The sequence below is a fragment of the Narcine bancroftii genome, chromosome 1 (assembly GCF_036971445.1).
Source record: "Narcine bancroftii isolate sNarBan1 chromosome 1, sNarBan1.hap1, whole genome shotgun sequence".
NCBI classification, from domain to species: domain Eukaryota; kingdom Metazoa; phylum Chordata; class Chondrichthyes; order Torpediniformes; family Narcinidae; genus Narcine; species Narcine bancroftii.
In genome coordinates, this window is record NC_091469.1 from 291,194,884 (window position 1) to 291,221,346 (window position 26,463).

General features: G+C 42.6%; 1 protein-coding gene across 1 annotated transcript in view; it reads left to right on the forward strand.

Annotated features, from left to right (window-relative positions):
• LOC138756948 (inositol 1,4,5-triphosphate receptor associated 2) overlaps nucleotides 1-26,463 on the forward strand; it is a 57,948-nt gene that overhangs the window by 18,270 nt on the left and 13,215 nt on the right. The window contains exons 5-7 of the mRNA XM_069923463.1: nucleotides 4,562-4,623; nucleotides 8,511-8,571; nucleotides 17,345-17,503. Coding sequence (XP_069779564.1) covers nucleotides 4,562-4,623; nucleotides 8,511-8,571; nucleotides 17,345-17,503 — 282 coding nt within the window. The remainder of the gene's footprint in view (nucleotides 1-4,561; nucleotides 4,624-8,510; nucleotides 8,572-17,344; nucleotides 17,504-26,463) is intronic.

The following is a 26,463-nucleotide window of genomic DNA, read 5'->3' on the forward strand; positions in this document are numbered from 1 at the left end:
AGGAAGAAATCAAGTTCTTGTTCAAGTTTATTATCATCTGATTGTACAAGAATAATTTGATGAAACTGCATTCTCCAGGTCTCGGTTTAAAAAAAGACATAACACATACATATTTTAAAATAAATAAATATTATTTAATAAATAGTGGATGGTCAGTGTGAGCAGTTAATTCAGCTGTTCAGCATTCTCACTGCCCGTGGGAAGAGGCTGTTCCTCAGCCTGGTGGAGCTGGCTCTGATACTCCTGTATCTCTTCTCCAACGGGAGCAGCTGAAAGATGCTGTGTGTGGGGTGGAAGGGGTCCTCAATGATCAAGGTAGGAGGTTCAGGCGCCTGCCTACATTTTGCTCATACCTTGATGAAGGGCTCAAGCCCAAAATGTTGGTTATGTATCTTTATCTTTGCTCTATAAAGAACACTGTTTGACCTGCTGAGTTTCTCCAGCATTGTGAGGTCACTGTCTGCAGACTTTCATATTTTACTTTCCTACTAAGGGAGCCCATGCTGTCAGGAATGAGCAGTGGGCTGGTTTCTTAATCTGTCATGGGGAAAGTAAGAGCAAGTAAGAGGTTATAGTATGAGGGGATCAATTTCCCAAGGATTGCCTTAGTGTAAAAGTCTCAGGAGTCCACCACAGAAGGAGCATTACCAGACCTTGTCCTAGGGAGTGTAGTCTGTGAGACTGATTGAATGCCATTGGGGTAGCATTTTGGAGGTGGTGACCATAACGACACATATTTCAAAGTTGTTATGTAAAACAATAGGAATAGACCAGGAATAATGCTCTTAAATTGGAGAAAGGCTAATTTTATTGTAATAAGGCATGGTCTGGCAAAGTAGACTGGGAACATCTATCCACACCTATCCTGGATGTCGAAATAGCAGAGCTCAGGGCCCACGTATTCCAGGGGGAGTGAAAACCAAGTACAAGGAACCGTAGACCTCGAGGGATATCAAGGATCCGATTAAAGGAAAAGAAGTAGTATGCAGAATTAAGTCCCCAGTATCTAGCACCAATGGAGGGAATTGGTAGATGCCGGAAAAGTGAATTTTTCGGTTGCTTGAGATTGTGTGTTGCGTCATTGGGGTGAAGATGCTCAAATTTCAAACTTCCTTATTTTTTACCTATTTATCTTCTGCAATTTTTTTTGCCGGTTGCTTGGGGCTGCCAGTTGCTTGAGTTCCAGATAACAGGAGTTTACTGTAGTACAGAGATCTTAACACAGAAGAGGCAGTGATGTCGCTAGGGTTGGTGTCATCTGGTGTGGTAAATCATGGTGTCACCCTCTCCACCCCCCGCCCCCCCACCATGGACTGAGTGTATGAGTGTACCAAGCATAAAAGAAACAGGCGTGTGTTCCTTGTATGTCCAGGATGGCAGCGCTGAGTGGGGAGGAGGGGTTGGGGGGATGGTGGCGGCATTGAGCTGGGGGAGTGGCAGTGGTAGTGCTGAATGGGGGGGGGCTCTGAGCAGAGCTCATTAGAAGCTTCAAAAAGTAAATGAGCATCAAATTTTAGCCTTGTAGATATATTGATATACATAATCTGGGCTTATGAAAAATGTTTTTGTTGTTATTAACGATCTACAGGGATATTTTTATTTAACAAAATACATTTCTGCTGAAACACTCCACAAAAATTTTATAGACAGTCATTTTGGTGTCTCCTGGTGTGGTCCGTGCCCCCCTAGTGACACCAGTGAAAAAAGGGAAACTACAAAATATCACTAACAACTCTAAAATAATTTTTTAAGGGCAAAGGAATAACGAGTGAATGAATAGGGGCCATTGGGGGTCAACTGAGACAATCTTCACACAGAGCCAAAGGTATCAGTGAGGCCCAAAATAAATCCTTTTAACTGATATTTACAAAGGGAGTGGGCTTTGCAGTGGAAGAACTTAGTGAGGAGAAAGGTGAAATTCTGGTCCAAGTTCCCGTGAACAAAGAGAAGGAACTTGCTGTCTTAGTGGGCTTAAAGATGGATAAATCCCTAGGGCCAGATGAGATTTATCCAGGCAGGCTGCTATGGGAGGCAAGGGGTCTGCTGAGATTCTAAAATCTTTGCTGGTCACGAGTGACTGGACAAATGCAAATATGCTCCCCCTTTTCAAGAAGGGCAGCAAGCCTGTTAGTACCTGTGAGACCAGCGTCATTGTTAGGGAGACAGCCAGATTTGGTCTGACCAACCTGATAGAATTTTTTGGGAAAGTTAACAGAGTCTATTAATGAAGACAGTAGATATGGTTGGAAAACAAGAGTCTGCAGTTGCTGTGATTGTAGTAAAACCATAGAAATGCTGGAGGAACTCAGTTAGTCTCACAGCGTCCATAGGAGGTAAAGATATATAATCAACGTTTTGGGCCTGAGCCCTTCCTGAAGGTAAATATGGTTGACCTGGACTTCATTAAGGCCCTCAGAAAATTTGAAGAGCCCAAAAGGTTTGGGACATACGATGCAGGACAAATTGGCAAATTGGATCAAAAATTGGCTTGGAAACACAATATAGAGGGTGCTGCTAGAGGGACGTTTTGGGATTGAACACCTGCAATTAATGATGTTCTACAGGGACGTGTATGCGATGAATGTGAAGGATTTGGATGTGAATGAATGAGGAATGATCAGGAAATTTGAAGATGACACTCAGATTGGTGGAATTGTTGACCGTGGATCTTATTGACTTAATTTTAAATTTGGATGTATAGCACAGTAACAAGCCATTTCGGCCCATGAGTCCATGCCGGTCAATTTACTCCAAATTAGCCTACACCCCTGGTACGCTTTAAACGGTGGGAGGAAACTGGAGCCCCTGCGAAAAATCCACGCAGACACGGGGAGAAGGTACAAACTCCTTACAGACAGCACGGGATTTAAACCCCACTCCTGATCACTGGCGCTGTAAAAGTCAACCCCCTATCTTTGGCTCCAACTGCCTGCCCAGCTGAAATCCCAGCCATGGATCCTCACCCCGACCATCCGCGAACCCAAACTTCCGATGCCTCAGCTGTCCAACCACCAGAGCTCCTGTCATCCTGACAGCGGATCCTTGCCCTGGCCGTCATCCATCTGACCCCTGACCACACCCCCCCGGCCAAACGCTCATCTGAACTCCGGTGCCCCAGTTGCCAGCCCATCTGACGTCCCGACACCATGACTGTGGACTTGCCACCCGGACTAGGCCTTCCAAGCTTCTGATGCTTTGAATGTCACAGGTACTTAACAAGGTCAAAAGTTTGACCCATGTAAAGGTCAACTCACCCCTTCTTTGGCCAGAAGAAAATTTGACTATTGCAGGAGTATATATGGAACATAAAGCTCTTTATATACATAAAATCCCAGCAGTTTCCTCTCCTCTCATTCCCCCCCCCCTCCCCCCATATCTTCATTCCCACTCAACCACTTCTTGGGCTCCACATTCTCAAATTTTTATGGATGAGAAAAATTCCTCCTGCAGACACCATGGTTGAAGTAAAAGCACAAGGCTGCAGAAACTCAGCAGGTCAAACCACGTCCTTTATATAGCAAGCCCGAAGTTTTGGCCTTGAGCCCTTCATCACCGTATGAGCAAAATGTCGGCAGGCACCAGAACAAAATGGTAGGGAGGAGGGATAGGGGGAGGAGCACAGGCCCACAGGGAGGAGGTGGATAAGGGAGGGGGGGCACACCAGCAAACAAGGGGAGGAGGGATGCCTCTGTGAATGGGAGAGGGAAGGGGGTGGAGAGCTGGAGAAATGGAGACAGAGGGATGCCCTGAGCTTCTGATGCCTTAAATGTTGCATGTACTGACCAAGGTTAAAAGGAGGCTATTACCTCCTGCCTGTTGAACTATTATCCTCTCTCCTACCACTACCATTTTGTTTGGGTGCCTGCCTACATTTTCCTCATACCTTGATGAAGGGCTCAAGCCTGAAATATTGGCCATGCACAATATCTTTATCTTTGCTATATATGTTGTCAGGTTACTTGTCTGAGTGCTACTGGTACCATGTAGCCCAGTACTATCTCTCATGTGGTCGTATGGTCGGTGATTGAATCAGCTCCCCCACCAGGCTTGTCTGGTGCGGAGGGTGGCTAAGACGACCTGACAAGACCTGTCAAAGGGTGGAGGGACCCTCTCGTAGGGTCAATGGCCTTCTAGCTAACATGTGCCGTGAAGTGCGGAAAGGGCATCCCTTGCATCGAAGTTTGGTCTGGCCATTCACTGCAACAGAACTCCCACCCCCCCCCCCCCCCCCCCCCAGCCGTCTTGGACTTTACCATGCTGCTAGATCCGGGAGGGGATGTCGAGAGGGTGGGTCTGGATCTGTGCAACCCCCTACTCACTTAAATCCATTCACACGCACGCTGTTCCTTTCTGAGGAGTGGGGTATCCTCATATCAAACCCTGAAAGGATCCTATGGGATGGATAGCCAGAAACTCTATAAAAGACATGGTTTGACCTGCTGAGTTTCTCCAGCATTGTGCTTTTACAAAGTTCCTTTTGAGCTCCCGGCCATTTTACGAAGTTATTGCTGCTGATGTCCTGCTCCTTGTGTTGTTTCACTCTTTGTTAATTAATTCGCAGGTCATCAGATGATAAAACATCTGTGAATTTAAGAGAAAATCCTAAAATTCAATCAGCAGACAGTAAGTAAACTTTGCTGAGTGTTAGAGCTGGAATAGGGGAGATCAAGGGAATATCTAACTGAACCTTTCTACGTAATAAGTGGCTAATGGTTGTGTTTACGTTGCTGAATTGACCTGCGTTCATACGGAGGATTGGCCATGTTGGGATAATGAAGGAATTCAGAGCATCTTCCTATCATCACATTCGGAATACAGGATGCGGGGGCACTTACTGAACCTTCCTGCCTCACTCCTTTTGCCTCTTCCACTCCCTCATCCACATTTGGGAGCTCTTGCTCAGATGGTCTTGAGTTCAAGTCCTAGGACGGAGAATGGAGGCTCTAATTTGGCTGGTAGTCTCAATACAGTATCAATACAGTAACTTGCTAAACCCCAGCCATATTTGAACTCCCAGTGGATGGAGGAGATCATAAGGTAGTGGAGCAGAAGTAGGCCATTCAGCCCATTGAGGCTGCTCCTCCATTCCATCATGAGCTGATTCATTTTCCCACTCCCCTGTCTTCTCCCCATAGCCTTTGATGCCCTGACTATTCAGATATCTATCAATCTCTGCCTTCAATACACCCAATGATCTTGGTTTACTGCTCTCTGGATGAAGAAATTTCTTTGTATCTCTGTTTTTGACAGGCACCCTTTAATCCTGAAGTTGTGCCCTATTGTCCTTGACTCCTCTACCACGGAAAACAACTATCTATTCTGAATGTACGGTAGTCAATAACCTAGCTGCTCCAGAATGCCTTGCAAGCAAGAATAAGGGCAGCAAGTGCAGGGGAACAGCACACCTGCAGATTCTCCTCTAGCTCTCCCATCATCCTGGCTTGGCGATGTATTGCTGCACCGTTATCACTGGTCCATATCCTGGAGCCCTCCAACAACCTTGACCAGGAGGGTCCTATCGTGGGCAATAAGTGCTCACATCTCATAATTGGTTCATTGCAAAGAGGAAAATGGGGTCATTCAAAAATGGGATTCAGGACCCTAGAGCCTCAGTAGCCACAAAGATGCAGAATTAACTTTGGGGTGATCAAACGGCTGGACTTGGAAGAATGAGATAAGTGGATAAGTGGAGAGAAGAGTAAACCTTCACCTGTATGGACCCTACAGGATGCCATAGGTGCTCTGTGGGAATTACTTAAATAAAGGGAAGAGATACAGGAGTACCAGAGCCTGCTCCACCAGGCTTAGGAACAGCTTCTTCCCATGGCCAGTGAGAATGCTGAATGACTAAAGGAACTGCTCACACTCACCCTCCAAGACTCTCATATTCACGTAACAATATTTATTTATTTGTATGGATAAAATGCTTGTCTTGCATATGTATTATTTTTCTGCATGTGTGTTATGTCTGGTTGTTTGTCTGTATGGTTTTGCACTGAGGACCAGAGAACACTGTTTTGTCAGGTTGTTCTTGTACAATCAGTAAACTTAACTTAAGATGGTATGTGAGTGGGGGGAAAAAAAAGGTTGAGAACCTCTGTCCAAGAGTGGTGAACCTGTGGAATTCTCAACCACACTCAACATTTGAAGCCAAATCATTTAAAACATTCAAGGAGGATTTGGACATGATTAGTGTAGTGGTTAGCACAAAGTTATAGCACCACCAGTGACCCAGGTTCAAATCTTGCGCTGCCTGACAGGAGTTTGTACGTTCTCCCATTGTCTGCATGAGTTTCCTCCGGGAGCTCCATTTTCCTCCCATGTTCCAAAGATGTGCAAGGTTAATAGGTTGAAAAGCCTCATGGGTGTATTTGGGTGGCATGGGCTCACCGGCCAGATAGGGTTTTTACCGTGCTGTATCTCTAAATTGAAACATTGTCCCTGGGGCTGGGGAGATCAAGGCATGTGGGGCGAAGGCTGGAACAGGGATTGAGTGTGGATGTTCTGTCCCGATCCTGTTGAATGGTGGAGCATGTTCAAGAAGCCAAATGGCCTACTCCTACTCCTAGATTGTATCTTTCAATTTTGGAGGGTAGTGGGGCTGGAGGAGTAAGGGTGGGAGGGTAACAGAAGCATGGAGGGAATCCATAGAAATCCTTCAAAACAGAAATTGGGTGGTAGGGCTCTGAATCTCCGAAAACAGCTTATTTTTTACTGCTTTAAACTCTCACGATTTGAACAATTTCCTCTTTTAGCTTTCTCCACTCCAAGGAGAACAGCTTCTCCTGTTTCTCCGCAGAACTGAAGCTTCTCACCACTGGGACATATCCAGACAACTTCCTTCATGCATCCCCAAGGCTGTGCCATCCTTTCTGGAGTGTGGAGTTACCCCACCTATGGCCCATGATATTGGATGGTATTATTGTTTTTAAAGCCTTCTCAAGATGTCCTGCCTTTGTAGGCTTGTTTACATCTATGGAAATCATATTCCAGAAATAATAATTTTGCTATTCACTGCATTAACCCATTGGTTATAGCCGAAATAGTTCAAGTTTATTAGCATCTGATTGTGCAAATGCAACCTGTCGAAACAGCGTTCTTCAGTTCTCACTGCAACATACAGCAACACACGTACAGACAAACAATACACATGCACTGTATTTGTATGTATATACAAATATAAAAGTAATCTCTGAGGATCTGTCCTGGATCCTCCATGTCAATGCAATCACGAAGAAGGCTCGCCAGCGGCTATACTTTGTGAGGTGTCTGAGGAGATTCGGTTCGTCATCGAAGACTCTCGTAAACTTCCACAGGTGGACCGTGGAGAGCATACTGGCTGGTTGCATCACTGCCTGGTATGGAGGTGCCAACTCTCAGGACAAGAAAGACTCCAGAGGATTGATAACTTGACATGACATCACAGGCACCAGACTTCTCTCCATCGAGAAAGCAGCCTCTATCTTCAAGGACCCCCACCACCCAGGCCATGCCATCTTCACTCTGCTATCATTGGGAAAAAGGTACAGGAGCCTGAAGCCGAGCACCCAGCAGCACAAAGAAAGCTTCTTCTCTTCTGCCACAGGGTTGGCGCCAGAACATATGTTAGAAGAGGGCGTGTTCAGTGTGGGGGGGGGGGGGTGCTAGCAGGGACCTGTTGATGGGGAGTGGGGTGCTAGCAGGGACGTTGATAGGGGGTGCCAGCAGAGACTTGGGTGGGGGGGGGAAGGGGGGGTTTCTGACAGAGATCTACCTGTTGTTAACGCCATCCACCCCTCTGACGTGGGACACGAGGACACTTTTTATTGTATCAAGCATCACTAGATGCTCGCTCGTGACACAGTAGGGGTAGTAAGTCGCTAGCATGCGCCAACCTAAACACTACTGACATGGGAGGGAGTGGGCGGGTGTGACAGCCAGGGATGGCTGTGACTGTGGGGTGGGGGTGCATAGCACCTCATTTTGGGGGGTCAATGCCTGTGGACACCCCCTATTGGTGCCGACCCTGCTCTGCCATCAGATTCCTGAATGATCAATGAACCACAGACACGTCCTTACTTTGACTTAAATTTAATTTCATGCATTCGTTTTATTTAATTTGTAAGATGGTTTATAATATGAATGTTTTCACTGTGATGTTGCCTCAAAACAACGAACTTCTGACTTATTCATGGCAATAAATTCTGATATTAAATAAATAGTTGATCAATCATTCAGCATTCTCAGGAGGAAGCTGTTCCTCAGCCTGGTGGTTCTGGCTCTGATACTTCTGTATCTCTTTCCAAACATGTAGCTGGAAGATGCTGTGTAGGGGTCCTCAATGATTTTGCGCACCCTCTTCGGACATGGTGTGTCATTGAGCGAGTCAGTTATATCCCTGTTGACACATTTCTGTGTTAAATGTACAATTACCATGGCTTGTCTGTTTTTGAGAGCAAATTCCAGGAATGGTTTACTCTGTGCAGATTTAAAGGGGCTTCTGTTCCATTGTTTCTCTTTCTTTTTGAAAGGAGACGAGGTTTTTTGTGAGAGACCAGAGCCTCTGGAAGGAGAACCGGACTACAGCAAAATGTATGTATTTATTCAGCTTGAAGGAAAAGCAAAATACACTAAATGTTTGGAATCAGAAATGCTGTAAATTTATAGAACCATACAGCACAGAAGCAGGACCATTTGACCCTTCTAGTCTGTGGCAACCCTTTTTTTGCCTAGTCCCACTGATCTGCACTCAGTCCATATCCCTCCATACCTCTCCCATCCATCTACCTGTCCAAATTCTTCTTAAATGTTAAAATTGAGCCCGCATTCACCACTCTAGCTAATTTTACACTTCCACCACTTTCTTGTTTCCTCTAAACTTTTCCCCTGGTTTGTATCTCACCTACCCTCAGTGGAAAAAGCCTATCTACATTTATTTGTCTCTCCCCCACATTATTTTAAACACCTCTATCAAATCTTCTCTCATTCTTCTACACTCCAAGGAATAAAGTCCTAACCTATTTAACCTTTCCCTGTAACTCAGTTCTTCAAGTCTAGGCAACATACTAGTAAATCTTCTCTGCATTCTTTCTATCTCATTGATATCTTTCCTGTAGTTCGGTGACCAAAACTGAACACAAGACTCCAAATTTGGCCTCACCAATGTCTTATATATTACCATAACATCCCAACTCCTGTACTCAATACTTTGTTTTATGAAGGCCAATATGCCAAAAGCTCTCTTTACAGCCCTATCTACTTGTGACACCACTTTTAGGGAATTATGCATCTGTATTCCCAGATCCTTCTGTTGTAATTCACTCCTCTGTGACCTTTCTTGGTCTGTCCTTCCAAAATGCAACACCTCACATTTATCTGCATTAAATTCCATCTGCTGTTTTTTTTTCCAGAGGAGCTTGTAAGGGACATGATTGCAATTTTTAAAAATGTGAACCTGAATCTGACAGAGTACTGGAAGCAGATTCAGTAATTTCAAACATTGTTGGAATTAAAATTGGACAAATGTAAGGACAATCGGAAAAGTCCAAATCCATGTTTTTGCGAGACATGCTGGGCTGGATAATAACGCTGAGACACTTTCATTGCATGTATTTTACAAATGAAATTGATAAACATACAAGAAGATTGTAGAGCACGTCGAAAGAACCAAAGACTTGTTGATCCAAACCAAGGCTTTTATTAACTAAAAGACTGGAGTATATCACATGTAGGTCGACCAGTCTAGAATGACCTGGTCTCCTTTAAGACTTGCCAGTAGGTGTGGCTATGCTCTCAGCCAATCACAGTCATCCTACACTACAATCTGTACATATACACATTGGTGATAGAATCTGTACTATCACAAAGGCTAAAAAAAAGAGCTAAAATTGATGGTGAGGTTTCTTTCCCAATACCAAAAGTTTTGGAGCTTTGCTACCTGCTTTGGTAAGGGACCTCTGGATTTGACCAAACACATTCCCAGTCTCCCCATCCACACCCACTAATGTGTTTGATATTTGTATTTTGTGATGCCTCACTGACTAGCAGAAGGAATTCCATTGAGTGATGGCAGAAGAGCATTCAACCCAGTCATTCTGGGCAAGGAGAGGAGTGGTACTAATCACCGGTGGCTTGAAAAACAATGGAGCTGAAATTAAGTTACTTTTAAGAGAATAATCTCCTCATTTGAATCCCACAAAGAGAAAAAGGGAAGCACTGCACCTTACTCCAGTCAGATAATCTTATTTCAGATCAAGTGAATGCCCTTACTCAACAAAAATATATGCCTAAGTCTAGGATCTGCATTGACTGTTAGTCTCAAAAGCACTTTAGGGTGGGTTTGTCCCAGATTTCTAACAAGCTTTAACTGAGAATGTGGTTTCTTTTGTTACTGCTGACTCCCTGTCTCTCATATTAAGTTTGCCATCTTTGTTCTAGACAGCCTTCCACTTCTCCCTACCTAATTGTATCATTGAACCCACAGCTTCGTAGACTCATAGCTTTATACCACAAGGGAACAGCACCTCACTTGGATGGGAATCCTGGCAACATCCTCCATAAATCCTCTCTAAGCTTAGCATCTTTCCTGCAGCATAGTGATCAAAGCTGAACACAATCCTCCAAATGGAGCCTCACCAATGTCTTATACAACTGCATCATGACCTTCCAATGTCTATACACGATACTCTCTTCTAGAGGGAGCAGTCTCAACATCTTTCTTCTCCACAGCAATGACTTCCTGTCAAAAGCTTTGATCCAATCCTTTAGCTGATTGAACCTTAATGGAAACTATTTCCTCCAAATAGCAGCACTGAGTGAAGTTCCTCAAGGATCTGATGGATGGGTCAGTAAGTTTGCGGAAGATTGGAGGAGTTGTGGTTGGAGCTGAAAGTTGTCAAAGGTTACAATAGGATACAGACAGGATGCAGTTGGGCAGAAAAGTGGCAGATGGAGTTCAATACGGATAAGTGTGCAATGATGCATTTTGGACAGACAAACCAGAAGACTCAGTACAGGGTTAATGGTCGGATACTTACAGTGTGAATGAACTGAGGGACTTTGGGGTCCAAATCCATATATCCCTCAAAGTCACCGTGCAGGTTTATAGGATAGTTAAGAAGGCCTATGGGATGTTGGGCATCATTAGTCGGGAGATTGAGTTCAGGGGTCATGAGATCATGTTGCAGCTCTACATATCTCTAGTGAGACTACACCATATAAAGTGTTCATTTCTGGTCACCTCATAATGGGGAAGGATGTAGAAGCTATGGAGAGGGTGCAGAGGAGATTTACCGGGATGTTGCCTGGATTTGAAAATATGTCTTATGAGGCAAGGTCAACAGACCTTTTAGATCAGTGTTACTTATCTCTCACAATCCTCACTTTTCTTTTAGCTACGCTTCATGACTTCTCAACTGAAATGTATTACTTGCAAACTTGGTCTTTTTCCCAGCTGGTCAGTAAACGAACTGCAGTTTCAGCATCATTAGACAGAATTTGGGAAACATACATCCTTTGGGTTATAGTGTTCTGACGAGGGGTTCGATGAATTAAATACTGCACACAAGTCTTTAGGCAGGGGAATGGCCAGAATAGCGAGTTCAGCTGCTATAAGGGCTGTGGGTATCAGACTCCAGTTACCAATAAAAAGTCTAGTCCATCCCACACCGGACCAAGGTTGCCACGTCTGAACCTGGGCATGGGAAGATTTTCGAACTCCTGAAGAAGTGTCTTTAACCGCCTGACCGTTGTGAGCGTTGTCATTAACCAATCTTTCACAAACGCTGCCTTCAGCAGCCAACAAGTAATCGAGAGCCAGGTGGTTTTGTTGAACTGTGGCTTGTATCTGTCATTTTTCTTCAGCCCATAAATTCAGGGCCATTGCTGTCTGTTCGGTGATGATCTCCAAGGCTGCCTGGAGTCTGATTAAACAATTTGAATGCCAAGCAGCTTTAGTATTCTGGAGCAGCTTACTTCGTTTACAGCTGGAACTCCCCATACAGTGGTGTTTTTTTTTTAACATTCCGAATGTCTGTGTGACCCAAAGGATGCTTTACAGGAGACCAAGTTGGGGAGAGTTGTTTCTTATCACTTAAGCTGTGAGTTGCAGCTTGTCCTGCGAACATTAACATAAGTATCACTGAGCCTGTGAGTTGCAGCCTGTCTGTGAACATTAGCATATGTATTCACTCTATCTCTGCTACATGTACAATCCTGACTAACATTCTGTCTGTCTTTGTCCCACCATCTTCTTTGTGCTATCCCTTTAAAACTCCTCTTTTTAATACCTGTAGAGGCCAAAATACAAATCAAATCTACTCCTCTAGAGCCATTCTGTTCCCCTGGTCCATGTTAGGATCCTATATTAACCCATACCCCACTATGACTATACTTTATATCTATGCCCTGTCTACATTCTAAAGGTAAATAATTGTCACCTCTGCTGCCCCTATTCCAGGAGGACTTAATACATTGTGAGTAATTTAGTGATGTCCCAAAAATTGGGAACCAACAAGTAAACAATACAGTAAATGGTAAAAACAACATTACAGCACTTTTTCCCGGCGTAGTGTAACTTTCAGATCAGAAGGATGAAGGACTGCATGCCAGGTGGAGGGTAGATTATCAATGTCGTTAGTCTGTGGTTCAGCAGCTCGTTTAATTCGTTGGATGTGGCTCCATCCCTTTTCTTTCATTCGCATGGCAGTGTCTGTAATCAAAAGTACACAATAGGGGCCATCCCAGACAGGTTTTAGTTGGTGATCTTGCCATGCTTTTACATATACCCAATCACCAGGTTTAATAGAATGAATAGGATACTCCAGGGGTGGGCAATAACAGCTGCATGTCTATTTTCTCCGTGAGCGCAGCCTGTTTGGCAGCAGCATCTGCCTGTCTGTTCCCCTGTGCTTCAGGACTGTCTCCATTTTGATGGCTTCGTACATGAACTACAGCTATTTCCTCAGGTAATGTAAGAGCATCTAGAGATTGGACAATTAAGTTTTCATGGATCAACTTTTGTCCTTTTCCAGTTATCATTCCCCGCTCTTTCCAGATCTTCCCAAAGGTGTGCACTACACCAAAAGCATATTTTGAGTCTGTGTAGATAGTGCCCACCTTGTTCTCTAGACCCTGGAGAGCTCTACAGAGGGCATACAATTCACAAGATTGTGCTGACCAATGACCGGGAAGGCGACCGGCTTCAATCACCACTCCTTCTTTCCCATCCACTACACTATACCCGCTATAGCAAGTGCCATCAATGCAACGAGAAGATCCATCAATAAACCACCTTTCACCCTCCTGTAAAGGCTCATCACTTAAATCCTCTCTAATTTTGGTCTGTAAATCTATTACCTCTAAACATACATGCTCTAACTCATTTATGGTATTGTCAGAATTTGGAGAAACCAAGAAAGCTGCTGGATTGTGTTCTTTATTCGTAATCAGGGTCAAATCATCCCTATCCATTAGGATCGCTTCATATTTTAAAATTCTAGAGTCTGTAAGCCACCTTCCAGCACGTTGTAAGAGAATAATGCGGACTGTGTGAGGGGTGTGAACTATCATCAGGGCACCAAACGTAATCTTATGTCCTTCCTCGACTAAAATAGCAGTGGCTGCGATGGCTTGCACACACTCTGGCCAACCACGACAAACAGGGTCTAAAACTTTTGACAGAAAAGCAACTGGCTGTCTACAGCCTGCCCTCTCTTGTGTTAGTACTCCGCTGGCTACAATTCCTTTCGCATTGGTATATAGGTCAAATGGCTTATTTAGGTCGGGTAAAGCCAACACTGGGGCACTAATAAGGCGCTGTTTCACCAAGTTTTTCAATCCAGATTCTACAGTATCCCACTAAACCAAGGAATTTCCTAGGTTCTTGGGCATTCTTGGGAGGTGGGATCTGTAGAATACCACGTATCCTCTCTGGACTTATTTTCCTAGTTCCCTGACTTCCCAGATGACCTAAGTATTTAACTTCTGATTGAACAAATTGTAATTTGGATTCGCTCACCCTGAGACCCTTATTCTCCAGAAAATTCAAAAGTTCAACAGTATACTGTTTAACTAATTCGTACGTTTTTTCCGTAATTAACAAATCATCAACATATTGTATCTGGCAATTCTCTCTCCAAGGAGCCTGGTCTAATATTTGTTCTAAGACCTGGACGAATAAATTTGGTGATTCTGTAAAGCCCTGGGGAAGGACAGTCCACCGGTATTGATAATTGCGTCCAGTAAAAGGATTTTCCCATTCAAAGGCAAACATGTCTCTGCTCTCTATTGCTAACGGACAGGTCCAGAAAGCATCTTTGAGGTCAATCACACTAAACCATTTACTATGGGGATCGATTTTACCCATTATTGTATAGGGATTAGGTACAACCGGGTGACGGGTGAGAATAATTTTGTTCAGCTCCCTCAAGTCCTGCACTAATCGATAGGTACCGTCTGGTTTTTGGACAGGTAAAATTGGGGTATTAAAAGGTGACATACAAGGTTCGAGTATACCATCTTTCACCAACTGGTCAATTACTGGCTGCAGCCCCTTTTGGCTAGCCATAGGAATTGGGTACTGTTTTCGTCTAATTACTTGCTCAGGATCTTTTAAAGTAACTTGCAGGGGAGGAATATCTAACACTCCTCTATTGCCTCTTTCTGCCCATACTCCAGGATTTATTAGTTCCCGATCCTCCTCGGTTAATACATACAATTGAACCCCGATACCTGATTCCTGTGGTCTGGTGCCGATAGCCAATTGGTCCTGTAAATCTCGTCCTAACAAACAAACTCCAGCTTGGGGAACCAGTAAAATATCCTCTGTTATTACCTTTTCTCCCATTTGTATTCTTACATCTCTTAAGACAGGGACTGTAAAGTCTCTTCCTCCTACTCCCGAAATCATCACTGTCCCCTCTATCTTAACACCCTCGGGTGGTTGTAAAATACTAGACCGGGCTGCCCCAGAATCTACTAAAAAAAAAGGTCATCTTGTCACTGTGGGGTCCTATGCTTAAATTTACCAATGGTTCTCCGTGCAGCCCCACGGTGAACCGTGACCACCCCCTATTCATAATCTGCTCTCATCTGTCGAACTCTGGCTTTACCCTACCCTTAATTTAGTCTATGTGTCGTCTGAGTCCAGCGTGTTCATTAAATGAAGTGATAGGAGAATCAGTTTATTACACAGCATAAGAATAAAGCTTAACAGAGCTCTGGTTCAGTCGTTAATTCATAGGTCACCTGCACAGTGACCTATTCCCCAAGACTGACCTCTACTGTCCAGTCTCTACAGTTTATATAGCTCAACCTTATACAGAACAAAAGTTGGCTTCCTTTGCTAGATTTCATTATCATACAGAACAAAAGTTGGCTTTCTTTGCTAGATTTCTTGCATAAGATTTATCACGTAATTTCCTGCTCTGCAGTTATCTGGGGTGTAGAGCTCCCATCTTAATCCTCAAGGCCAGAATATCCTGTTGTTTTGATCAGAAATCAATTCATACCCCAGATATTTCTAATTATTTCTTTGTTCTCATCTGGCCATATTCTTCTGTTCTACTCAACACCTCCTTCTGCCTTCTTACTGAGTTAGTTTCCATTCTCTTTGTTTCTGACAGTCTCTGTCAGGATTCTCTTTGTTCTTGTCTGGCCATCGTCTCCTGTACTAATCAACACCTCCTTTTGCCTTAACCTTCCTACTAAATTGTTTCATACATATTCTCTTTTTGTATTTGGGGAGCAGACAATTCTAAACCTACTGTAATCAGTCAACTTTGCTACATACTGTGGCTGCCCCTTACTTACATTACTCTTTCCCTTCACCATGAGGTAAATATTAAATTGTTACATAATACCTGACCATGGTCAGTTTGTCTTTCCCACGGGCTCTCCCCGCACCCCAATCAGATAGCATTAATCCTAACGGACTTTGCTTGGTTATCTGATCTTCCCATCCTTCCTTAGAACTCTCTTCCTTACTACTCACACCTCCCATACTAACAGGTAAGTAAAATTTCTCTTACCAGGATCCAGTAGCTATTTCTAGCGCGCTTCCTTAACGTCCTCTCATTGTTTGTTCTCAATGCCTCTTCTCGGATATCACTCGCTTCATCCACTGACCAGTCACCCTTCGTCCGTGAATCCAGCTGAATCAGCTGGGGTGCACCTATCCCTGTCGTCGGGCACTCTGTCAGTGGAGGGAGAGGGATCCTGGACGAGTCCCCATTTGTTAGAAACAGAATAACCTTCAAAGAAATTGCTCGAGACAAAAATTGAGAACAAAGAACATTTATTATACAACAATGCAAAGTTGGGTGCTTCCCCTTACCCGGGAATACACACATACAATGGGGCTCACCCAACTTTTATACAGTTGATTTCAGTACAGGAATACCCTCCCCCTTACATTCTTCTGCCTCCTGGATGAGTTTGGCATTAGGCAATCCTGGCTGCCTACGTGCTGTTTCTGTGAACTTGGAGGACCAGGGAGTATCCTGTCGGTGTCCCATCATGTCATTGTCCTTATTCACACCTTCCTGATTCTCAGGGCTGACTAACTTCTTACATGCAGAACTTGCTAATTCTGTCTAAGGCGAGAAGACCCTTATCTTATTCAGACTAACTTTACTTCCTACATTCTATTATCTATTATCTATCCTTATCTTATTCATACTGGTGAACTTGCTGATTCTGTCTAAAAGGCTAGAAGACCCTTATCTTATTCAGACTAACTTTACTTCCTACATTCTAATATCTATTCTTATCCTATACATACTGGCTTTATTCATTACACATATATCTATACTAGTTTCCTCATCATATTTTTATATCAGTTTTACTCATCTCTCACAGAGGGAAGTTTAGGGAGGGCATCAGGGATATGTTTTTTTTTATACAGAGATTTGTGGGGGCCTGGAATGCCTTGCCAGGGATGGTGGTAGAGGCTAGAACATTAGGGGTATTTAAGTGACTTTAAGACAAGCACGAGGATGAAAGAAAAGTAGAGGTTTACAAGGTAAGGAGGGTTTTTTTTGGGTATATATAGGCCGGCACAACATCATGGGCCAAAGGACCTGTACTGTGCTGTAATGTTCTATGTTCTAACACCAAGCACTACTTAAGGAAGTCTCCAGCAGTTTAAAGATTGATCTATTTGTTTGCATGTTGTTAAAGGGAGGCTGATGAATTAATCAATGACAATGCGCACTGCTTAAGGAAGTCTCCAGTAGTTTAAAGATTGATCTATTTGTTTGCATGTTGTTAAAGGGAGGCTGATGAATTAATCAATGACAATGCGCACTGCTTAAGGAAGTCTCCAGTAGTTTAAAGATTGATCTATTTGTTTGCATGTCCTTAAAAGGGAGGTTGATGAATTAATCAATGACAATGCAGATCTAAAATATGCAAACGAGAAGCTGCGAGAACAAAACAACAGTCTCCAAAAAGCCTTGGAGGCGTCAGATGCCATGAATCTGCAGTTGACAAAGGATCTGGCAAAGCTGAAGAATCAACTGATGAGGTATGACAGGTAATTCTCTCCATTCTGTACCTGCTTCAGGCTAGGAGGGAGGAAGGCAGAAGGACACACTTCAAAATGTACCAGGGGTTGAGGTTAATTGGGTGCGTTTGGGCAGCACGGGCTTGTGGGGTGGAAGGGCCTGTTACCGTCCTGTATGTCTAAATTTAAAATTTAAAATTAGACATATTGTGCGACTTTATAATGTCCCTAATAGTTTGGAGGGCCCTTGAACTGTTATTGTTGTTGTGTTACAAAGGTACCCTCTGTTGGTCTGTATCTCTCCCCCTGCCCTTTTATTCAGGTGCCTGCCTGCTTTTTACTCACACCTTGATGAAGGCTCAGGCCTGAAACGTCGGTCATATATCTTTACTTCCTATGGACGCCACAAGACCAGCTGAGTTCCTTCAGCGTTTCTCTGTTTTCATTAGCCTCCAATTTGTGCACTGCAGGCCCCAAATCCAGAATCTGAGGACTAATACAGAACGACAGAATGCTTAACTTCAACTTGTCATAATGTTTAAAGATGCAAAATACAGTGTGTCAGACTCTGGCTTTACCTTACTCTTAATTTAGCCTATGTGTGGTCTGAGTCCAGCGTGTTCTTTGAATGAAGTGATAGGAGAAGGTATTCGGTTCAACAGTCAATTTATTACACAGCACAAGAATAAAACTTAACAGAGCTCTGGGTCAATCGTTAGTTCATAGGTCACCTGCACAGTGAGCTATTCCCCAAGACTGACCCCTATTGTCCAGTTGGCTCAGTTTATATAGATCAACCTTATCATACAGAACAAAAGTTGGCTTCCTTTGCTAGATTTTTTTGCATAAGGGTTATCACAAGTCATCTCCTGTTTTGCAGATATCTGGGGTGTAGCACTCCCATCTTAATCCTCCAGGCCAGACTATCCTGTTGTGTTGATCAGAAATTAATTCATCCCCAGATATTTCTAATCACCATTCTGTTCCTGTCTGGCCAATTTCTGCTGTTCTCTTTAATACCTCCTCATGCCTTAATCTTCCTCCTAGACTGGTTTTCCATTCCCTTTGTTTCTTGCAGGCCATTCTTTGTTCTGGTCTGGCCTGTGTCTCCTGTGCTACTCACCACCTCCTTCAGTTTGAGCATTCCTCCTAAATCGTTTTATGCATTTCCTCTCCCTGTATTTGGGAGCCTTCCAGACTCTTTTGTGTAGTCTTCCAAAGGCGCTATTTGCCTTGGCGAGTCTGTTGTCTATCTCATTGTCGATCCTTGCATCTGATGAAATGGTGCAGCCGAGATAGGTAAACTGGTTAACCGTTTTGAGTTTTGTGTGCCCGATGGAGATGTCGGGGGGCTGGTAGTCATGGTGGGGAGCTGGCTGATGGAGGACCTCAGTTTTCTTCAGGCTGACTTCCAGGCCAAACATTTTGGCAGTTTCCGCAAAGCAGGACGTCAAGCGCTGAAGAGCTGGCTCTGAATGGGCAACTAAAGCGGCATCATCTGCAAAGAGTAGTTCACGGACAAGTTTCTCTTGTGTCTTGGTGTGAGCTTGCAGGCGCCTCAGATTGAAGAGACTGCCATCCGTGCGGTACCGGATGTAAACAGCGTCTTCATTGTTGGGGTCTTTCATGGCTTGGTTCAGCATCATGCTGAAGAAGATTGAAAAGAGGGTTGGTGCGAGAACACAGCCTTGCTTCAAGCCATTGTTAATGGAGAAGGGTTCAGAGAGCTCATTGCTGTATCTGACCCGACCTTGTTGGTTTTCGTGCAGTTGCCAACTGAAAAACCTCACAAAGATAAGCGTATACAGAGCCGTTGTCATACCCACACTCCTGTTCGGCTCCGAATCATGGGTCCTCTACCGGCACCACCTACGGCTCCTAGAACGCTTCCACCAGCGTTGTCTCCACTCCATCCTCAACATCCATTGGAGCGCTTACACCCCTAACGTCGAAGTACTCGAGATGGCAGAGGTCGACAGCATCGAGTCCACGCTGCTGAAGATCCAGCTGCGCTGGATGGGTCACGTCTCCAGAATGGAGGACCATCGCCTTCCCAAGATCGTGTTATATGGCGAGCTCTCCACTGGCCACCGTGACAGAGGTGCACCAAAGAAAAGGTACAAGGACTGCCTAAAGAAATCTCTTGGTGCCTGCCACATTGACCACTGCCAGTGGGCTGATAACGCCTCAAACCGTGCATCTTGGCGCCTCACAGTTTGGCGGGCAGCAACCTCCTTTGAAAAAGACCGCAGAGCCCACCTCACTGACAAAAGGCAAAGGAGGAAAAACCCAACACCCAACCCCAACCAACCAATTTTCCCTTGCAACCGCTGCAATCGTGTCTGCCTGTCCCGCATCGGACTTGTCAGCCACAATCGAGCCTGCAGCTGACGTGGACTTTTTACCCCCTCCATAAATCTTCGTCCGCGAAGCCAAGCCAAAGAAAGATTTGGGAGCAGACAATTTTGCTCAGCCAACTTTGCTCCATGCTGTGATTGCCACTTAATCACATTCCTCTTTTTCCCTGAACCATGCAGTACATATAAACTTATTAATTAATCATTTCTTTCATAATGTTTTAACCCCCTAGATTCCAACAGCTCCCCTTTTGGTCTCATGAAAATGAGACCAACCACCAGTTAACTTACGGGACCAAGACCTCAGGAGTTTTTGCAAGGACCGGCAACTCCGACCCCTTGTTAAACTTAACCTCACAAACTTGGCCATTATGAACACACTTCAGTCCAATGGGGGCCCCAACACAGTGTTCAGGAACGTCAGTCCAATCCGCAAAGTACTGTTCGGTTCGTTATGGGCCTCCCAGGCTGAGTGCAAACACTTCGTACAGTGGTTTTCCTCCCCAGCCCCTTCAAGGGCTCGGAACACCAGCACCCATAATCCCCACATAGTGTTCATCCCTTTTGTTTTGACGTTAATATATTGATTATAACGTCAAACACTGATATACAGTCACCATAGTCCAATAGTCTCTTTAAAAAGGGACACGTTAAATATTCTTAGTCCGTAGTTTCTTCACAGGGTCCCAGTCACTTCTGTTCGAATCTGTTCCAGTGTCCGTGTTGGTGGGTCCGTTGCTGTTCACTGACTCCAATGATACCACGTCTCTCCTTTTCCCTGTAGTCGAACCGCGTGGGACGTTCTCTCCACCACTCTGTAGGGTCCTGTCCACCTGGGCTCTGACCACTTTCTCTTGATGACCTTTAGCAGAACCCACTCCGCGACTGATGGTATCGGTGTTTCCCCTTTTCTGTTGGGACTTGTGACCTGTTGTGAAAAATCTGACACCAGAGCCGTTAGTTTATCATAATAAAGCTTGCATCCCATTGAACTTACCTCATTCTTCGTAGTCTGAATTCCGGCTCCCGGTCCCGGAAACTGGTGCCCCGTTTGTAGTTCATATGGAGTAAATCCTGTCACAGAACTTACTGAACTCCTTATTGACATTAATGCCAGGGGCAACGCATCCACCCAATTTAGTTTGGTCCGTGCCTGTACTTTCCCGATCTTACCTTTTATTGTTTGGTTCATCCTCTCCACTTTCCCTTGGGATTGTGGATGGTACACCGTTCCAAAGGCATGTTTCAATCCCAACATTGCTTCTACCTCCTGTAGATCGTTATTCTTAAAATGACTTCCATTATCGGACCTAATTTTTCTAGGAAATCTGTGTCTCAGAATATACTGGTTGATCAGGATTTTACATACCGTCCTTGCATCTTCTCTTTTGGCAGGGATTGCCTCCGGCCACCCTGTGAACACATCTACTGCTACTAAGAGGTATCGATAGCCACTTGCCCTGCCCTGGTAACTTAGGTAACGGGAACTGTCCTTCATGTGGCTTTACAGTCGCCTTGACATTGAAAGTTATACATACCTCACACTCTCTAATATGGTTCTCCACCATCGCCGGCAGGAAGGGGTGCCACCAATGTATCAAGTACCTTATCATCTGCTTCTTTCCACAGTGTGTTAGCCCATGCGCCTCCTCGAGGAGGGGTTTCATGAGTCCAGATGGTAAAACTGGCCTCCCGTCTATCGATCTCCATAGTCCTTGATCCTCGGTTGCCCCCCTTTCCTCCCATACCATCCTTTCCTGAGGTGATGCCTTTGCTTGTTCCTGTATTATTACTTCTACCCTACACGGTGGTAATAAGTCATGTGCTGTTCTGTCTGCCTGTATCATAATAAACTGAGGGCCGTATCCTGCTGCCCTTTAAGCGGCCATGTCCGCTTCCTGATTTCCCCGAGCCACCATCGTATCTGTTCTATCATGTCCTTTACATTTAAGAACTGCTAATGCCTTTGGTTTCAGGAGGGCCTCAGCCAGTTTCCTAATGTCCTTCTCGTGTTTAATTGGGGTCCTTGCTGCTGTTAAAAACCCACTTCTAATCCATTGACTAAGCTCAACCTGTATTGTCCCTACCACATATGCCGAGTCTGTATATATATTGACCTCCTTCCCTTCTGCCCATTCTAATGCTGCTATCATTCCCTGTAGTTCTGCGAGTTGTGCTGACTCCTTTCCTCTCACTGTCCCTGTAATGATTTCTTCAAATCCTCCTGTAGTTTTTCGTACCACCGCATAGGCAGCTTTCAATCCATCTGTGGGATGTCTGTAACAACACCCATCTGTAAACAAGGTTTCATCTGGTTCTCTTAAGGGTGTAGCCTGTAAGTCAGGTCTTATTTTAATATCCTTTACTACCCTCTTCTCACAACAGTGTGGTTCTCCCTCTCCCATATTGTCTGCCATGTTAATGCCTTCATAGGTAAACGTAACATTTGGAGCATTCAGGATCTTTTCTAGTCTCGTCTGCCTTAGCGAAGTCATTGTAAATGCTGTCGAGCTCACAAATGCTACAATACTATGTGTTGTTAATACCGTCAGGCCATGTCCCATTACTATGTGTGCCACCTTTTGTAGAATCTTTGCTACTCCCGCTGCATGTCTCATACATGGTGGGTGTCTGTCTTCCGTCGGGTCTAGTGTGATACTCACATACATGAGCACACATCTTCCACCCCCTTTTTTCTGAAAAAGAACACCATCAATTGTGTGTGCTTTTTCAGAAACATCCAAAAAGAAGGGTAGTTTATAATTTGGAATCGCCAAATCTATAGCTGTTGTAAGAGCTTGCTTCAATAGAATAAAACTCATCTCAGCCTGTGCCGTCCAATCAAGTGTAGCTCCCAGATTCCTCATCCCCTGCTCATTCACCAAAGTTCGCAGTGGATGTGTCAACTCAACATACGATGGGATAAACTGCCTACTATAACCTGACAAACCCAAAAACGAAAGCATTTCCTTAACTGTCTTTGGTTTTGGATTATGTAGTATCGCTGTTCTTTTTTTAAATTTTTTTATTTTTCACACCATAAATCACATTAGCCATGATACACACTTTTTCCTTTTCACACATATACAGTGACATTTTCTCCCCCCCCCCCCCTCCTCCCAACCCACCCCCCCACCCATTCATTTAAGGTATACAATCTAGGTTACATTAAACCAGTCAGACAATGTTGTCACTCAACAAAAATACACTAGAAATTCTACTGAGTCCATACTTTTCTTTCCTTCTCCTTCCATCAACTTAGGTAATGTTTGTCCCCGGTAGGTTTTCGCTATTGTATTTAATGTAAGGCTCCCATATTTGTTTGAATATTTAAATATTATTTCTTAAACTATATGTAATTTTTTCTAATGGAATACATTTATTCATTTCTATATACCATTGTTGTATTTTCAGATTATCTTCCAATTTCCAGGTTGACATAATACATTTTTTTGCTACGGCTAGAGCTATCTTAACAAATCTTTTTTGTGCATCCTCCAAATCAATTCCAAATTCTTTGTTTTTTATGTTACTTAGGAGAAAGATCTCTGGATTCTTTGGTATATTGTTTTCTGTTATTTTATTCAATATCTGATTTAGATCTTCCCAAAATTTTTCTACTTTCTCACATGTCCAGATTGCATGAATTGTTGTTCCCATTTCTTTTTTACATCGAAAACATCTATCAGATACTGTTGGGTCCCATTTATTTAACTTTTGAGGTGTAATGTATAGTCTGTGTATCCAGTTATATTGTATCATACGTAGCCTCGTATTTATTGTATTTCTCATCGTTCCAGAACATAATTTCTCCCATGTTTCCTTTTTTATCTTTATATTTAAATCTTGTTCCCATTTTTGTTTAGTTTTACCATTTGTTTCCTCATTCTCCTTTTCTTGCAGTTTAATATACATATTTGTTATAAATCTTTTGATTAACATTGTATCTGTAATCACATATTCAAGGTTACTTCCCTCTGGCAAACTCAAACTGCTTCCTAATTTATCCTTCAAGTAGGATCTCAATTGGTAATATGCCAGCGCTGTATCTCCAGTTATATTGTACTTATCTCTCATTTGTTCAAAGGATAAGAATCTATTTCCAAAAACAATTTTCTATTCTTTTGATCCCTTTTTTTTCCCATTCTCTAAAGGAAAGGTTATCTATTGTAAAAGGGAGTAACTTGTTTTGCGTCAATATTAGTTTTGGTAATTGATAATTTGTTTTATTTCTTTCTACATGAATCTTCTTCCAAATATTGAGGAGATGATGTAATACTGGAGAACTTCTATGTTGTACCAATTTTTCATCCCATTTATATAATATGTGTTCAGGTATCTTTTCCCCTATTTTATCTAATTCTAATCTCGTCCAGTCTGGTTTTTCCCTTGTTTGATAAAAATCTGATAAGTATCTTAATTGTGCGGCACTATAATAATTTTTAAAGTTTGGCAGTTGTAAGCCTCCTTGTTTATACCATTCTGTTAATTTATCTAGTGCTATCCTCGGTTTCCCCCCTCTCCATAAAAATTTCCTTATTATTTTCTTTAACTCCTTGAAGAATTTTTCTGTCAGTTGTATTGGCAATGCCTGAAATAAGTATAATATCCTTGGAAAAATGTTCATTTTAATACAGTTTATCCTTCCTATTAGTGTTAGTGGTAAATCTTTCCAATGCTCTAAATCATCCTGTAATTTTTTCATTAGTGGATAATAATTGAGTTTATATAGTTGGCCGAGATTTTTGTTTATTTGTACACCTAGGTATCTTATTGCCTGCATTTGCCATCTAAATGGAGATTCCTTCTTAAATTTTGAGAAATCCGCATTATTCATAGGCATTGCTTCACTTTTATTTACGTTTATCTTGTAACCCGACACTTCTCCATATTCCTTCAATTTCTTATATAATTCTTTTATTGATAGTTCTGGTTCTGTTAAGTACACTATAACATCATCCGCAAATAGACTGATTTTATATTCCTTGTCTTTTATTTTTATTCCTTTTATATTATTATCTATTCTTATCAATTCTGCTAGTATAGCTAACGCAAACAATAAAGGTGATAGTGGGCATCCCTGCCGCGTTGACCTGCTTAAGTTAAATTGCTTTGATACATGTCCATTTACTGTCACTTTCGCTAACGGTCCCTTATATAATACTTTAATCCAATTAATATACTTCTCCGGTAAACTGAATTTTTGCAATACTTTGAACAAATAATTCCATTTTACTCTGTCAAAGGCCTTCTCTGTGTCTAAAGCAACTGCTACTGTAGGTGCTTTATTTCCTTCTACTGCATGAATTAAGTTAATAAATTTACAAATATTGTCTGTTGTGCGTCTTTTTTTGATAAATCCAGTTTGGTCTAAATTTACCATTTTCGGTACATGCTCTGCTAATCTGTTTGCTAATAGTTTAGCTATTATCTTATAATCTGTGTTTAGTAAAGATATTGGTCTATATGACGCTGGTGAGAGTGGATCTTTCCCTTGCTTTAGTATTACTGTAATTATTGCTGTTTTACATGAATCTGGTAAGCTTTGTGTTTCATCAATCTGGTTGATTACATCCAGGAGGGGCGGAATTAATAAGTCTTTAAATGTTTTGTAGAATTCTATTGGGAATCCATCCTCTCCTGGTGTCTTATTATTTGGTAATTTTTTTATTATCTCTTGTATTTCTACTATTCCAAATGGTTCTGTTAATTTATTTTGTTCCTCTATTTGTAGTTTTGGTAGTTCAATTTTAGTCAGAAATTCATCTATTTTCCCTTCTTTCCCTTCGTTTTCAGTTCGGTATAATTGTTCATAGAATTCTCTAAAGTTTTCCTTAATTTCTTTTGGATTATATGTAATTTGTTTGTCTTTTTCCTTGATGCCAATACCATTTTCTTAGCTTGTTCTGTCTTAAGCTGCCATGCTAGGATTTTGTGCGTTTTTTCACCTAGTTCATAATATTTCTGTTTTGTCTTCATTATGTTCTTCTCCACCTTATATGTTTGTAGTGTTTCATATTTTATTTTTTTATCCGCCAATTCTCTTCTTTTAGTTGTATCTTCCTTCATTACTAATTTTTTTTCTATATTTACTATTTCCCTTTCCAACTGCTCTGTTTCCTGATTATAGTCCTTCTTCATCTTGGTTACATAACTTATTATTTGTCCTCTAATGAATGCTTTCATTGCATCCCATAGTATAAACTTATCTTCCACTGACTCCGTATTTATTTCAAAATACATTTTTATTTGTTTTTCAATAATTTCTCTAAAATCCTGCCTTTTAAGTAACATGGGGTTTAATCTCCATCTATACATTCTTGGAGGGATGTCCTCTAGCTTTACTGTCAATATTAAGGGTGAATGGTCCGATGGTATTCTAGCTTTATATTCTGTTTTTCTTACTCTATCTTGCATACTAGCTGATAACAAAAATAGGTCTATTCTTGAGTATGTTTTATGTCTAGCCGAGTAATATGAATATTCCTTTTCTTTTGGGTGTTGTTTCCTCCATATATCCAAAAGTTGCATTTCTTCCATTGATTTAATTATAAATTTGGTTACTTTGTTCTTTCTGTTAATTTTTTTTCCCAGTTTTATCCAAATTCAGGTTGAAATTCCCTC